The 16,570-nt window shown below is 40.6% G+C and overlaps 1 protein-coding gene across 3 annotated transcripts in view; it reads left to right on the top strand.

The window, feature by feature from the left end:
- The window catches only part of SNCAIP (synuclein alpha interacting protein), a 156,678-nt gene extending 147,421 nt beyond the window's left edge, over window positions 1-9,257 (top strand). For 2 of the 3 annotated variants that reach the window (XM_007449036.1, XM_007449035.1), the window contains one exon: window positions 8,672-9,230. In XM_007449036.1, the coding sequence (XP_007449098.1) occupies window positions 8,672-8,756 (85 nt within the window). In that variant the 3' untranslated portion in view covers window positions 8,757-9,230. Of the gene's footprint in view, window positions 1-8,671 lie in introns of all 3 variants that reach the window. The other variant, XM_007449034.1, reaches the window with a different exon arrangement.
- The last annotated feature ends 7,313 nt before the right edge of the window (window positions 9,258-16,570 follow it).

Here is a 16,570-nt window from a genome sequence, read left to right as displayed (position 1 = left end):
TGATTCTGGTGCCTGCTTCATTTTGCCTGTGGGACCCATAGAAAGGGCATCCCCCAGAAAGATGCAAGAAAGAAAGGAACCCAAGTGTCCATCTATCAGTGATGCCTTTAAATCTTGGCCCAAGAATTTGCTTGAAGGCCACATGGTTCCTCTTGGGAGCGGGGACTGCCCGGGATCATATAACTTTGGAAAGCAATGGCAGTCATTGGGTTGGAGTTGGCTCTAAGCATTATGCTGCTGGTGGCCCTATCAGTATAGCCCTGGGAGAAAGAGTCGGGCAGTGGACCCTTGTTCCAGGCCTATACTGGAATCACATTTTAGTTCCTAAGATTTTTTTTTTCCCCTAGTAAAGGAAAAATAGGGACAATAAATACAGCATTTTAAAGAATGTCAGCTCTGTGAAGGGGGTTCTGTTTGCTATTTATTTCTCAAAATTGGTCACAGCTTGATAGCAAAGAATCTAAATTTCTTTTCATTGCCCTTTAAAATTAGATTCAACTCTTTTACTCTGAATAGCTTTTCCAGTGTGTTTCAACTGCGGAGGATGACTCTGTTTATAACAAGCAGATTTATCTTTACTTTTTCTTATAAAAGACAAGTTGGTCTTGAATTATTACAACTCCAAGGGAATGTTTGCACTTACTTATTTTAAAATGCCAGTAAGACATTCATTTCCCAGAGTTTAAGTCTATCCAAGATCTGTAACACTTGAAGTGAGCATTGATTCCAGTTACTGATAGGCAGAGGGCATTAACCCCTGGCCACCACTGGTCACATCCCCTTTGACCACAGAGGCACTGTAGCCTGAGGGGTTAGCATCAGGAAACCCCTAATCCTAGCACCAACATGAGAGTAGACTCCTTAAAAAGACATTAAGCAATAAACACCATTAGTGTGGGTTTTACTGCCAAGGAATTAGCCACACTGGGAATTATACATCCGGACCCAAGAGCTGGTAGCCCATATTTTACATAGATGTCAAGATTGTTCAACAGCCACTTCAAAGAGAGTGGTAGGTTTGGCCTGAGTTGATGTGAGGGTATGTCAGTGGTCATCTGCTGTGCCCAATAGGAGGTCAGAGTTCAGGGTACCCCCACCACCAGCGTGCATGCACGCACGCGCGCGCACACACATACACACGCACACACACACACACATTTCTGTCCTTATTGTCAGTACATATTACTAAACAGAAAAATGAGCAAAGACATGGAAGACATTGGGAAGGTAGAGGTGAGGCCTTGGCTGAAACCTGTCCCGAGTCGAGCATACCCTCAGCCCCACTGAACGGCATTTCCAGAATCATGATGGAAAATGCAGTCAGCACAAAAAGGAATCCCTGGTAAACAAAGGCATCTTTGCCATAATTTCTCTGGATATAATCAAATAGCCACATTTTAATCTTAAAGTTTTGATCTTAAAGTATTTTCATAGGCTTTTTAAGGATCTTGAAGGGATAATTATATAATTACCTAGTCATAGGTATGTTACCAAGCTAGCTGAGAGTATGTTGATTGCATAGTTCTAGAGTGAATCCCCTGGAGCAGACTGAATCTTACCAATGTAACAGTTCAGAAAAGTTTGTTAGAATGCTAGTACTAAAAGGGCACTGAGTAACACTACAGACATTAGAGTTTCTGCCCCAAAACTGTACTTTCAAGTTCTAATCTCTGATCTAAAGTATGTTTTTCTGTGTTTTCGTGTCTAATATACTAGCTCTGGGGTCCAGAGCCAGTGAGTCAGGAGGAGTACCATGGTGTACCTGGGGTGATCACCTCTGCTCCAGAAACCCCTAGAGCCTGCCTGGTCTCCTTCCCCTGCACCCCTCCCCATGTTTCCCCGGTGTTCTCTGTTTCTCCTGCCCAACTCTTGTCCCGCCCACCCCACCTCTGCCTCCCTAGGGTTCACATTCATTTCAGAGAGAAAACCCTTATTTCATATGGAAGCTTTGTCCCTATGACGTGGAGGAAGGAGATCCGAATCTTGAACCATTTCTCCAGATTACATTCCTTAAGTGACAGCTTCTCCTTTGAAATGGATCACAATTTTGCATTGTCCTTGGCTGTTGCATAGGAGAATCTTGTATGTGGAGGAAAATGCCCATGTTATGGGGGATTGTTAAAATATTCAGATATTTCCAGTGTCTGGGCACAACTTAGCAAACTTTATAAAAGCTGCCAGAGTTTGCAAGATTCATGAGAGCATGACTCACAAATGGAGTTTCTATTCATAAGGTCCTTATACCCTCTGGGAAAAGGAGAAAGGGTGTTCCATCACAGGAAGACAGTAGAACAAGGTTTAGCATCAAAATATAATGAGTTGAGACATAGAAAAAGCTATTGCAACTAAGACCCCATGTTCTATCTTAAAGCGCTGCCCTTGGAAGGCAAGAAATAAACATGTAGAACACTCATGAACTATAGGTAGGAGGGTACGGGGGGAAATCTGCCTTGGAAACCAAAATTATCCCACTAGAAATACATTCTTTCAGCATGCTAATCCTAGTTTAAGTGTAGTCCCAAAAGTTATGAACAAACAACTCCCTTCTTCCACCTCCAGCTTCCTTTCCTCCCCCTCCCCAGTCTGGTTTTGAATTGTGTAATTCCAAAGGGGATGAATATAGAACCCGTGTCATATTTGCACCACATGTCTGCCACCACTAGAGTGTCTGCACATTAAAAGAGCTGGGCCTGTCTATAAACTTTCTTAAGGCTGGACTTTTAAAGAAGCAGCAAGTCATTGAGGTTTAAAAGTATCAGGTAGAGACTTTACTCAAACGCCTTCCGGTACCTTCACTGAGAATCTCTGCTCCAACCACAGCCAGTTGGGATTTTCCTTCCCATGCTGAGAACAGTGCAGCTATATGACTCTCCTGGATGTCAGATCCCTGGATTGCCAGTGCCCTTGTTTCAGTGATGTCCTTAGCAATAAGCCATGCATTTTGCTGTGCCAAAATAAGGCATGTCCCTTCATTCAGCAAGATCATAATCAAGAGAAAACTAAGAGAGGATACAGTTAAAACATGGTCAACTCGATGAAAGGTATAACTTCCTGACACCGGTGACCCTTGGTGGCACCATCATATCCAAGTCTCTACCCCAATGTCTTAGCTTGGTGCCTGGCACATGGTAAGGATTTCAGAATGTTTGGAGAGAGAGGGAGAGCTAGAGAGAGGAAAAGGAGGAAAAAGAAGGAAAAGAAAACTAAAAAGGACCAAGCCATCCCACAGAAAGGATGGTATGCTCTGTAGAAATCTAGGCCTTTTGATTACAAGTCTACCCTCCTACGGTGGATTTCATATTGGGTATTTCAAGTATATGTTTTTATTCTTTGAACCAGAATCTCATTTTTTTTTAGTAGATGGGATTTATAGATATGCTCTCAGTGAAGCTCTGAAGGAGATCACAAAAGTTGCTAAGTAAGTCTACATGTTTTGTCTATCATTGGAAAATGTAGTGCCTACCCGTGGGCCATTTTAGGCAGAGTCTCTAAAATAACTTGCCATCTGGTCACGCTGGGCTGTAGAAATATGGAATCCATGCCTAGATGAGTCAGCAAGTTAGATTACTTGAAAAACTGTTATTTAAATGTAAGCCTTCTTTCCAATTTTGGTCACAGAGAATGTGATTTCATATCCAAAAATGAAATCAAGGAGCAGCAAATTATCTGAATAATTCATGCCAGAATTACCCAAACACTTTTGCCTTTTTTCTTTCTTTTTTTTTTTGAATACTGGTAATTCAGGACTAAGTAATTGAAGGGTTCAGGGAGACTTGAATCATCCTGATATTATTCAGATAAATGCCTCAAATTAGCATTTTACTTGGTATTGACTCAACTCTAATCATGCTGGGGTTTGTCCTGAAGAAAGTGTTTTTAGTGTTTTTGAGCACAGCACCCCTTATATTAAAGTAGAAATACTCCATCCATGTCTAAATGATGATGATATTCTCAGACTACAACCTAAGATTTTTTAAGTTTTATTTATTTTTAGTTTAATTTTTTGTCAAAGTGCTATAGGTACATATGATAGTAATGTAGTCTTATAACAAAAACTGGCTGTCCCTGTGCCCAACCTACTACTCTGTTCTCTATTCCTACTCCCCTGAGTCAACTGCTTGCTTGTCTTTAGGTGTTTTCTCTAGTATTCTGTCATTTCTCTTTTTTTCTTTTTTTTTCTTTTTTTTTAATTTTTGGCTGTGATGGGTGTTTGTTGCTGCACGTGGGCTTTCTCTAGTTGCAACGAGCGGGGGCTACGCTTCATCACGGTGCACGCGCTTCTCATTGAGGTGGCTTCTCTTGTTGTGGAGCGTGGGCTCTAGGCACGTGGGCTTCAGTAGTTGTGGCACGAGGGCTCAGTAGTTGTGGCTCACAGGCTCTAGAGCACAGGCTCAGTAGTTGTGGCGTGTGGGCTTAGTTGCTCCGCGGCACGTGGGATCTTCCCGGGCCAGGGCTCAAACCCGTGTCCCCTGCGTTGGCAGGCAGATTCTTAACCACTGTGCCACCAGGCAATTCCCTGTATTTCTAAATAACATGCTCATACAGACTTTAAATTTTAGATATTATCTCTACTGTCTATTGGCATCCTACTATAGAAGATAAAAATTATAGCTACCACTTATAAAGCACTTACCATGTACCAAAGAATATTCCAGGTTCTTCATGCATATTGACTGTTTTAATCTTCACAATGAATGACACAATATGGTAGATACTATTATTATCCAAATTTTTCAGATTGGAAACCAAGGCACAGAGAGATTATATATCTTGCCCAAAGTTACACAGTAACAGTGGTAATAAATTATGTAGCCAGGGTTTCAACTCAGTCAGTCTGGTTCCAAAATCCATGTTCTCAACAATGAACCAAATTTATCCAGCTCTATTTTGGCAACCAACACTGCCCCCCACTCCAACACACACACACATACACACACAAAAAAACACACACCTGCTTCGTCTCCCCACCATCAATATAGTTGTATCACTTTGGGGGGTTATAAATTAGTATTCGGTGTTTATTATTATTATGACTATCTAAATATTAATCACAGTGGATCCATGCAGCATACTATTGTTACATTACCTTATTCATGTAACTTTATGTTTTCCTTGGAGATAATTTGATTTTTAAGTTTACAGTTTATTTCCAAACACTCTGCTGGAGACAGAACCCTTCTTTTGGTGCATTCAGACAAATCAGGTACCTCTCGTGTTTCAGTCTGTTCACAGAGACACCGTCTTTCCTCTTACCCAAGTCTGTACTGCGGCTATCTGGCAGCGCCACACAGCTGTCATCTGCAGTTTCCCACATACATCATTCTGGGAATTCCTTCTGCTTCTCTCCTGTGTAGAGCCCTATTTCCTGAATCTATCGTTTCCTCTTTTTTTGGTTTATTCTCTTACTTTGGTAAGTATATCTTCCCATCCTATGGAGGTGAAGGGGGTGCTAAAATTTTTGAGGCCTTGCCTGACTGAAATATCTTTGGTTTGCCCTCATATGGATTAGGAATATTTGGCTGGGTATAGAATTCTGGGTAGGAAACTGTTTTCCCTTAGAATCTTGAACACATTATTTCATTTTCCTCAATGTGTCTGTCAAGAAGCTCAATTCCTCTGTAATTGCTAATCCCTTGAAAGCTTTTACGATTTTCTCTTTATCCCCACTGTTTTGATTTCATGATATTTTGCCATGATTCCATTCTCATTCCTGGCGTGTGGGCACTCAGCCCACTTTTTAAATCTGGAAACGTACACACTTCAATTCTGGGAAGTGTTTGGTACAATATCTTTGAAAATTTTATCCCCTCCAATTTCTCTGTTCACTTTTCTGGAAATACTATTATTCTAATGTTCAACACATTGGACTAATCCTTTTCTAACTATTTTTTTCTACTTTTCTAACTATTTTCTAACCATTCTTCTGTACTTATCCATACTTTGGCTTTCTCTAAAAGTTCTTTCTAGAATATTTACTGAACTTTACCTTCCAACCTTTCTAATTTTTTATTTCGGCTATTAGTGTTAATTTCTAATAGGACTTTGTTGGTTTTCTCTTTGTTTGTTTTTCATGGCATTATATATGCAGAATTTATTTAAATTTTACAATCAAATACAAGTGTATATTTTTATCTTTTCTTCCTTTTTACAATAAAGGTGGCATACTGTACACACAGTCTGTCTTTTTGCTTTTTTCCACCTAACACACTGGAGGTCTTTATGTATTAGTATAGAGAGAGCTTCTTTATTCTTTTACATAGCTACATATTATTTCATTGTATGAATGTACTAATTTTTTTTTAATTAATGAATTAATTTATTTATTTTTGGCTGTGTTGTGTCTTCGTTTCTGTGCGAGGGCTTTCTCTAGTTGTGGCGAGCAGGGGCCACTCTTCATCGCGGTGCATGGGCCTCTCACTATCGCGGCTCCAGACGCGCAGGCTCAGTAGTTGTGGCACACAGGCTCTAGTTGCTTCGCGGCATGTGGGATCTTCCCAGACCAGGGCTCGAACCCGTGTCTCCTGCATTGGCAGGCAGATTCTCAACCACTGCGCCACCAGGGAAGCCCTGAATGTACTATTTTTAATCCTTTCTACATTTTTATTGAGAGTCTGGTCTCTTGTTGATTTGTAGCAGCTCTTTATATATTACACATTATAAAAACTGACCCTTTGTGATATGAATTGCAAACATTTTCCCTGGTTCTTCTTTTCTTCTTGTTACAATTTTTTGAAGTTCTCATCACCTTCCTATATTACCTCTATTCACTTTGAATTCTGTTTCTCTGTTCATTTTGGTTTTTGTCTGTCATAGTAGCACTTCCCTCAAAAGTCTGGTGATCCCTGACCCATTCATATTTAGAAACAAGACACTAAAGCTCAATTAGAAGCTCTGGCTTTATGGGTGAGGCTTGTTGACTGGTAGATGTTTCTTCACACAGACTGGTTAAGTACTAGGCTCTTTTGTTGGGAAACTCACTAATTGTCAGTATTTGTAGGACTTTTCTTTTGGCAGTTGATTTCTCAAGATAAGGAAACTCCAGTCTCCTTCTAGGGCCTATTAACCTGATTGCCAGGAATCTGTAGGTCAAACTAGCAGGAGATGTGTTAATAATTGTGTTCTATAGGGACTCTCACTTAATCCCATGGTTTCCAGCCCCTTTAGCTGAACTCAGAGCCTCTCTGGTCCATGCCTTGCAAACTGTAACCTCCAGTCTTTCTTCACATTGGGAAAGGGACAGTCACCTGGCTGCACCAGGTCAGGAAGGTAACCTGGGGTATGAACTGCTACTTCCAAAAAGTTTCAAATAATCTTCCCATTTTCAGCACTCACACAGCACCCACTGTCACTTTCAGAAATTCATGGTACTTCTAGTTCCTGAGTCATACAGTGCACATCAGTTTCCTGGCTTCCCTGACTATAGACTTAGATTTCTGCTTTTCCTGCCTGCTCTGCTAAGTCAGTTCCACATATCGATCCATCCTCCTATTTCTGAGATATTATTGGCATTTCGTGTGTTATCATCTCCTCTCTCATTTCCCTTTATTCATTTAGGTTGATGCTTTTTTATTTCTTTACTTTCATTTCAGTGTTGTTTTGTAAGAAAGAGATGATAAATCTATGTTTTTAATCCATTGTGTTTAATTGGAAGTTCCCAAAACATTTTTTAACCAGCCAGGTTTTTCTTCCACCCTCTTCCCTTCCTTGCCCATGAATAACTCTCTGAAGTTCTATTCAGATGAATAAATAAAAATAAGAATTAATAAACTACATGGTCTTTGTAAGCAAGTATGATTTTGAGGCCATAAAAACCCCAAGCCACTTGGGGTTCTCCATCCAAATGTGTCTTCATGTGAGCGAGTACCATTCCCAGAAATAGTTTGTTTTTGTCTGGTATAGCAACAAGAAGGAATTTAGTAATATGTAGGCTTGCTCAAACTCAGAAGATAACTCCTCTCTGGAAGATTTTATACTCAGAATGGGACTAATATCTCATGAAAATGAATGCTTCTACACAGAGGGAAATTCACTTAAAAAGCAAAACTAAAACTGTTCCCAAGCTTGAGCTGGTACTTCTGTCCATAGGCTTATGAGGTATCAAGTATTGAAGGGAAAACAGCAATATTTTTCCCTAGGTTCTTCTTTTTCCCATAGATTTACCTACTTGTGGTCATCCAATATGCTACTACTCAGTAATCACACACCCAAAGAAAAAGCATTTCCTTTAAATGACTAACACTCAAGCTTACTGGAGAATAAAAGGTGTCACCAGTGAGTCCAGTGAATAAAATATAAAAATCTCTTGTTTCCACTCAACCAGCAGTACTATGCTTCCTATTTTGTTTGACTCTGATAAAATTCACTTGACTGTAGAATTTTGCCTGGATTCCAATCAGCATAATTGAGAAATTACTTCCAGGGCCAAATTTACAGGTGTCCACAAAGTATGTCATTAAGTAATAACATACTTATTAATAAGTATGTTATTACTCTTTATTGTTTACAGAGTGGTTTATATGAAAAGAGAATAATTTGCCTACTGGAATGAAGTATTCTTCAGTATGGTTTGTGTGAGGATAATTTCCATTTTTGGTGAGCTGTTTAGTGGCGTTGTATTGTAACTTGACCATAGTTTTATCTAATTTTGGCCTATGGTTTTTCTTCCACTTAGGCATAATGACATCAATAGAAAAATGAAGAAATCCTACAGCATAAAGCACGTCGCTGAGCTAGAGTCAAAGGAATTCTTCTTATAAATCACTTTTTTATTATCTCTCATTGCTGCCCTTTGGACACCATTGGAAATGTCTGGACTGTCCTCTGTGGAAATAGAATCATGAGAACAGTGCCTCACCAGCAGAAGAATAGACTATCGGGATGCCTTAAATTTATAGCACTAGAGTATATAAGACACATTTTGGGGTGATATTTGTATATATAACTTGTTTTTAAAGAGATGCTGTTTAAAAGCATGGTTGGGCAAATGTATGTTTTTTAAGATTGATTCAACCTCCCCACAGGACATTCACCAAGCCACTGTCACCATTTTGTATTTCATCAACTGCATGGGTGTTTGCTGATGTTGGTTGAACTTCCCTTTCCCCATAACATGGGCAGTTTGGGCTCAGCTTCTCAATGAGACCAGGTCAGTGCTATTGTTTTCTGTTACGAGTGTTTTTTCTGTCATTTCTACTTTTTGTATAAAGGAAATAAAACAATGTTAACAGCCACCTATAAGCTTGGGGCACTTACCTTCTAATAAATCTGTGATGTTTTAATTTCTAAGGGGCTTTAAGAGTATTTTGACGGCTGATATTTTATTTCAGGAACAAACTGCCCAGTTGAGCTGCTTTCCCATAGGGGTCAAATAAAACATTCTAGTTTTCACTAAGTACTAAAGGATCAGACAAGTATATAAAGTAAGTCAGTTCCTTCTGTCTTCTCAGGTCGCAGTGTTGACATGAGAAAATACTAATGACAGCTAAGGATTTAGCCCCTTTCCTGGGTCACTTTTTTCTGCCTCTAACACATGACGAGGCCTGTCTAATTCCTTTAGGAGACAGTGTGGAGCCTGAGTTCATAACAGCTGTGTTGTTGATGCAGCTCTTTGAATCCATGTAAGAGTAAGTTCCAGATGGTTTTGTCCTATTGTGTAAAAATATATTTCTGTTGCAACTTCAAGAGTTTTATTTTCAAAGGGTTGCCATGGCCTGTAAGAGGCCCGTCAAATTTTAGTTTGAAAGTAGAATGTATTCTTATCAGTAGGAGGGAGCAGTGTACGCTGTTAACAGTTACTAGCAATGTTACTACAGTCAAACGTGGGCCATTCTGTATCCTGGTGGACAAAATAGGCCAAGGTACTGAATTAGGAGGCGATCTTGCATAGGTGGATCATTTGACAAACTTAGGCTTGATGAGATGCAGTGACATATAAACGAAGGAGCTAATATTAAAGTGCCTTTTAGGTACCAGCCATGCTTATTTGTAGGTATTATTACGTCAGTTGTATAGATTAGAAAAATGAAACTTCAGAAAGTGTAAATCCTGTGTCCAAGGTACTACCACTAGCAATAGCAGAATTGGCTTCGGTACAAGTTTTCTCGTTATCCTCACGATACTATCCATCTGTCCTGCACTACACTATCTCCTTAGTGTATTGACGAGCACACAGGAAGGGAGGGTTGTGGTGTTGGCTCTACTCCTGGGCAACTCTTTGGTCTTAGGCAAGGGACACTGCCTCTTTGATAAATCTGGGAAAGGAGGAGGCTGGCTTACCTACACATCTAGGAGGTAGGTTCCTTCCAACTTACAGAGCAACATGTCTATGAATTTTGGCCACGTTGCTCTGTCCTTGTTCAGGTCCTGTGAGTTCCTGTCGTCAGAGCCTGGTGCCATGTGTGGTTCTGCGTTTCTCACATTGTCTTTTCCTCAAAGGAGATGCCCTATTCTGATTGTGGCCCCTTGGCTTCCTATGCCCTCTTTGATTGCTTCCTCACATTTCACTTCTCTGTTCTAGTGTTTGAGGTTCTACTAGAGAATATATGGCAAGCATATGTGAAATGTGGATTCCTGTGTTTCCTGCTTGGTGCAGAGGAAGTTACACGGGAGTCACACGTGAGCCAGCCTTTGGGACTTAGCCCTAGAATGGGGTCTGCAAAGGACGGAGGCCCAGAGAGTGCTCTCTCTGTCCCCCAGAGGCCCCAGTTTTGTTCTTCGACAGGCTGTGTTTTTAAACTTGAAAGTTGAAGGGGGCTGGGCATTCTGCAGGGATTTTATGAGCCAGACACAGAGTTCCCAATTAAACACAGCAAAGAAAATGTGAAGAGTTTGAAAGAAAGAGATGCTGCCTTGACCTAGAAAACTCTGGCAATTTGTTTATTGACACTATCATTTGAGATACCACAGTACTAAGCACAGAAGAACAAAGAATTTTTTAAAAAGGTAAAATAGGGAAGTCGAACGGATTCAGATGAGCCAGACCACATGACAATGCATTATATGTTTAATGATGTTGCTAGGACACTAAAAATGCTGGTTCTGGGCGTCCCTTGTGGCGCAGTGGTTGAGAGTCCGCCTGCCGATGCAGGGGACACGGTTTCGTGCCCTGGTCCGGGAGGATCCCACATGCCGCAGAGTGACTAAGCCTGTGAGCCATGGCCGCTGAGCCTGCGCATCCGGAGCCTGTGCTCTGCAACGGGAGAGGCCACAACAGTGAGAGGCCCGCGCACCGCAAAAAAAAAAAAAAAAAAAAATGCTGGTTCTTAAATCACACAGGTACATCTTTACCGTCCAAGTTCCTTATGACATGGATGAATTATATGTGCTTGAAATTAATAGAAATGATGCTTTCCTTACCACAAACTTAGTTTTGTGCAGAATTTAAAAAATGAAAACACAAACTCTTCTTTATAGAAATCAAGACTCATTTACATCTTAAAGAAAGAGTATGTTTCCTTTTAGTAAGCCCAGCTTTGGGGTCCCGGCCCTCACTCCCTCCCATCGGGCTAGTAAAACGGGTGAAGCTCTATCTGCATGCCTAATTACATGCAGCAGAGCAGGGAACTCAGCTCCGCTACAAAAAACTATCACAACATCTGTCAGCATCTTTTAAAGTCTGGCTGTTTTTATGTCACTAAAGGAACTTGTATTGCCAAAGTTCAACACATCAAATTAAGAATGTTTCTTAAAAAAGATAACAAGATACCAAACCTTCACCGCTTTGAATGGTTTTAATTCCCATTATTAGTATCAAGACCTCAACCCTAATAAGAAAGTTCTAGATGTACATGATGGGGTCAGGAGTGTGGATGGGACTCTGAAAGCTATCTTCAAGAAGCAAACTTTTACAAGTTGTTTTTTTTTTTCCTCAAAGTGTATATTCATAAGCCACATACTGAAAGGTACAGGCTGGAGGAAATGACCATAAAAGAAATATTTAAATAATTCCCTGAACGACTCCTTGATACAAAATGGGTTAAGTGTTATTTCTTCAATAGCCTCCTATGTGCTTAATGTTAAGTTGATAAAGCAAAGTAAGAATAAGGAATTCATTACAACAGGGTTGATACCATTTCCCCAGATAAAAATGGACTTCGTGCTGTCTATTGCCCATAACTCTGATTTGTTGATCTATCTATGTGTCCTGTGTTATCGCTGGTAACACATTATTCTTTACCTATTGCATAGTTTTATATAACTTTTCAAGCACTTGATTTGTGTCTCCTGATGAGACCATAAGTTTGTTGATCTCAACAGTCATTGTTGTTGATCTCAATAGAACCACCTCTCATAGATGGTGGTTAGTGAATATCTACTAGCAATTTTTTCAATATTCTTATATCCATCTCATTTTCTTCTCATTTCTTCCCCATTCGTCTTCCACCCCTTCCTCTTCCTCTTTTTCCCTCCGTTTCCTCCCTTGCTCTCTCTCCTTCCTGTTTGCTGTCATCTTCTCTCCCTTTTCTTCTCTCTTCTCTCCTCTCAATTCTCAAGATCTCTAAGCCCTTTATATGGATCTGCCTTAGAAGAAACCTGGCGAAGGAACTGCAGTAAGTAGAAATGTGTTGGACCCATGTTTTCAATGAAAAGTAAATCACCTCTCCCTTCTTGCCAAAGCATGTCAATAGAACACTGATTTTTCTATAAGCTGATGTGGTCAATAACCCATGATTGATCCATGCCAAGAATCAAGCCCTGAGCTAGGCACTCTCCTTGAAAAGAAGAGCCCCAGAAGTCAGTATCAGCGGTAGAGGGGCATACAAAGAGAGAGAAGTCTACCAAATTGTGTATTTGGAGGGACTTATGGGGAAAAAAAGTCTTCTAATTGGTTTATAGCAGTGGTTCTCAAATTTTGCTGCACATTAGAATCACCTGGGGAAGCTTTTCCAAATCCGATGCCCAAGCCAAACCTCATAACAAGTAAATCCAACTTTCTGGATAAAACCAACATAAGCATTTATAAAAACTGCCCCTGGACTCCAATGCACAGTCAAGTTTTAAAACCAGTGCCTCAAAGTGTGTTCGGGCACTGTCAGCATTGGCCTCAGCTGGGAGTGTATTAGAAATGCAAAATCTTCCTTCTGGCATTTACCGTAGCCTCTGTTTTTAGTTTTGTGATGCTGTGATCTATTGAGACAATATTTGAGAAGATAGCGTGACAGAAAAACTCCCTTCCTCAAGGACAGGGGAAGAATGATGTACCCCCTAAACCTGGGATAGGGTATGGAGAAAAGACTACTAGGTGTTCTAGGGAAGTGTCATTGGGAAATGTCACATAATACTCTTATGTATAATGTGCCTATAAACTGAAAATCAATACTATAGTTTCATATGTAGGAAATTTATAAATCATATAATTATAGAAAGTGAGGCTTCTTTTCTGGATGGGAGAGAAGACAGAACAATAATTTTTCCATAAAGGATGGGGTCACTGCAATTTTATGTTTAATCATAATGGGGCTAGCTTTTCAATTGTTATTGCCCCAAGTTTCCTAAAATCTATAGAAGTCAAGTCATCAGAAAACTACCCATCAGTCAATGGCAGTAACCAAGATAAAGCACACTGAAACAAAGACTAAAACTCACTCCCCAACCACTGCTGCAGGGGCTCCCCATAATATGCCAGCAAGATGCATGATGTATTTTATGACCTCATTACACAGTACAGTGCTATATTGTGTGCCAGATATGTTCCTTTGTTTACACGACATACACACACACACACACACACACACACACACACACACACACACACACACACAGAGTGAATGCCTATCATGTGCACAGCTGTCCCTAGTGGTGGAAATACAACTGTAAATCTATGGTAATGAAAGCATAGTGCTCTTGATGGAATGTGGAAAGTGTGAGTTAAAATAAATTTGAAAAGTGTAGCAATCTGTTGTGATGTTGTGGTCTTACTTGTATTTTATAAATATATTTTATCTATTCTTTCTGTGGAATGCGTTCTTGGAGTTGTTCAGCCGGTTAGGAATGAGGAAGGCAGGAGTTAAATTCTGTTATTTGTGGTAGGCAGTGCTATTCCCTTCTCAATACCCTTTCTTCCTAATTGAGAGGAGTCAGTTAAATGGTCTCAGGTAAAACTACTTTCCCAGATGCTCTTGAAATTAGGAATGCCCATGTGACTCAGTTCTGGCCAATGAAAAGTCAGTTGAAATCATGACGTGGTGCTTTAGAGAATTTTGTGGAGGAAGAAGCTTACCTAGCACCCTGTGCTTTTCCCTTTGGGGTAGAGCAGCGCCGCTTGCAGCCATGAGAACAAAGTCCCATGCTGAAAAAGGAAGAAGAGGAAAGAGAAGACACCTGGTTCCATGAGCAGCTGCTGTGTAAGCCCTTGCACTGTCCTGCATATTATCTAAGTGAGTAAAATAAGTTCTTTTCATTGACCAAGTCACTGATACCCGGCTTCTGATAGGAGTAGCCAAATATAAAACCTAATTGATGTACTCAACATACAGAATAAGTAGTATACATCCGGTAGTTCATTGGGATAAAGGTACATTTCACAAATTGTGTTCCATCCACCAGTAGCTCTAGATGTTTGGCTGTGCTTTACGATTAAAGTAGGTTTTGCTAGTTTGGTAAACAGTGCATACAGAATCCCATAACGCATTGTGATGTACCACCTTCAGAAACAAAGGACTCACTCTCCCAGCTGCTGGCAGTGCTACTAGCCCCGGAGCCTTCTCCAAGAATTGCCCTTGGCTGGAGAGAGACGTCTCGCCTAAGAGCATGCCCCTTCCCAGGGCAGCCTGTATCCAACGACTGGTCAGTGTAGGGGGTTGACCCGCTCAGCCCCTCACCCAACTCGAGACAACTCCAGAAAGCCATCCTAGCTCCAGAGCTCCCCGTGGGCTTGGCCCAGCTTCTTCCTCTGCCTTATCCTGTTTCCCTCCCCTCCCCTCCCCTGTTGATCCCAGGAACCATTTATAATAAACTTCCTGTACACTAATCTCCAGGTCAGCGTCCACTTACCAGGGAACTCAAACTAGGACAGCATATTAGCATGCTCAAGTCTTGAACAATCTCAGAGTATGAAAGAAACGTTTGTGTTAGGTGTTTAAACTGATTTGTAAACCAGAGGACTTTTAGAACACTTTTCACATTCCCCCAGAGTGGTTTCCCTTAATATGAGTTTGGGAGCTACTGGAATCAATTTTAGATCATTGTACAAATATGAAATTTAGACTATTGTGACAAAGTTTCAGTGTCAAATCAAAATGCATGTGGCCACGGCAGAACTATTTAGCCAAACTTCAAAGAAATGCAGCCAAAGTTATACTCTATTGGAATACAACTTTGTTTGCTAATAATATCAAATTGATACTTAATGTAGTAGCCTGTGGTCATTATTATTGTAACATACCTTTCTCAGGGTCCTTCCATAGGCTATGGACCCAGATGTAATCCATCAACCTCATTTCACTGCTGATGGCTGAACTACATCCTAAGTCCCCAAAGAAATGTCATCTCTGAACTATGGAATTTCTCAAAAATCAATATAAGAAATAGCCATAAAGAAAAGAGTTTCTATATATTTTTTATCAAACTCTTATTGAAACCATCATATGTTTAAAAAGCCAATGGCTCTATTAGGAGCCATAAAATAAATTCTTAGAGTTAGTGCTAGGAAAAAATCTGCTTCTATAGAAAAACTGGCATGCTTCTTTTTATTAGCTAATAAGAACCTTATATAACTTGTGTTTTCCTTTTTGTCTTGCCTGCTAGGAAAAGGTCAAAAGTAAAGTTTGCATTCCATCTCAGTAGCAATCCTTAGCTTAGTTCTTTCTAGTACATTCTTTCTTGGGTACCCATGTAGGATTGGTTACTGGACCCGCCACGGATACCAAAGTCCAAAGATGCTAAAGTCCCATAGTTGGCCCTCTATGTGTCCTTGGGCTTCACATTCGCAGATTCAATCAACCACGATGGTAACAGAATACATGAGCTGCAGTTGATAGGATCCGCGGATACGGAGGGCTGGCCGTATACCAGTCTTTCTCACCTTCACCCCCTTTCTTTATTCTTACTTCTTTATGCTTTTTCAATAGTTGTGGCCCATCTGTATTATAAGCCACCCCTAGACCTTCTGAAAATAAGTAGGCTGAAATAAATATAAAGGATCCTATTATCTTTTCCCCACCTTACCCCCTGCCTCCCCAATCCTGTCCATTCATTTTATCTAACTGATGTTGAAACCCACAACAACCGTGTGTGCAAGGCAATGCTGATTCAAAGTGTAAGAGAACTGTTACCTCGAGTTGCTCACTGTCTATCCAGGATGGGAGAGATCACATACACACGTATTGGAAGTGCAAGACAAGGAGCAGTGTGTGTGGTACGGGCTCCAGGGCCAATGTTGTTGACAGAAGGGGGAACTCACTCTTGGTCTGGCTGAGGCCAGGCATGTACCCTGTGAGTTTCCCATTTAATAGAGGCAAACAGATATCCTCAGACACAGTGATTGGCTACCCAGTCCCCACGGAGTGTAATCCAGTGTCAAAGTGAGGGTCACATCTGAACACGGCACTGCGTGTCCACAGCCAAATGGCCT

The sequence above is a fragment of the Lipotes vexillifer genome, unplaced genomic scaffold (genome assembly GCF_000442215.2).
Source record: "Lipotes vexillifer unplaced genomic scaffold, Lipotes_vexillifer_v1.1 scaffold1124, whole genome shotgun sequence".
Lineage (NCBI taxonomy): Eukaryota > Metazoa > Chordata > Mammalia > Artiodactyla > Lipotidae > Lipotes > Lipotes vexillifer.
The sequence above is the reverse complement of the archived record's forward strand: the minus strand, read 5'-3'. Positions and strand labels throughout refer to the sequence as shown.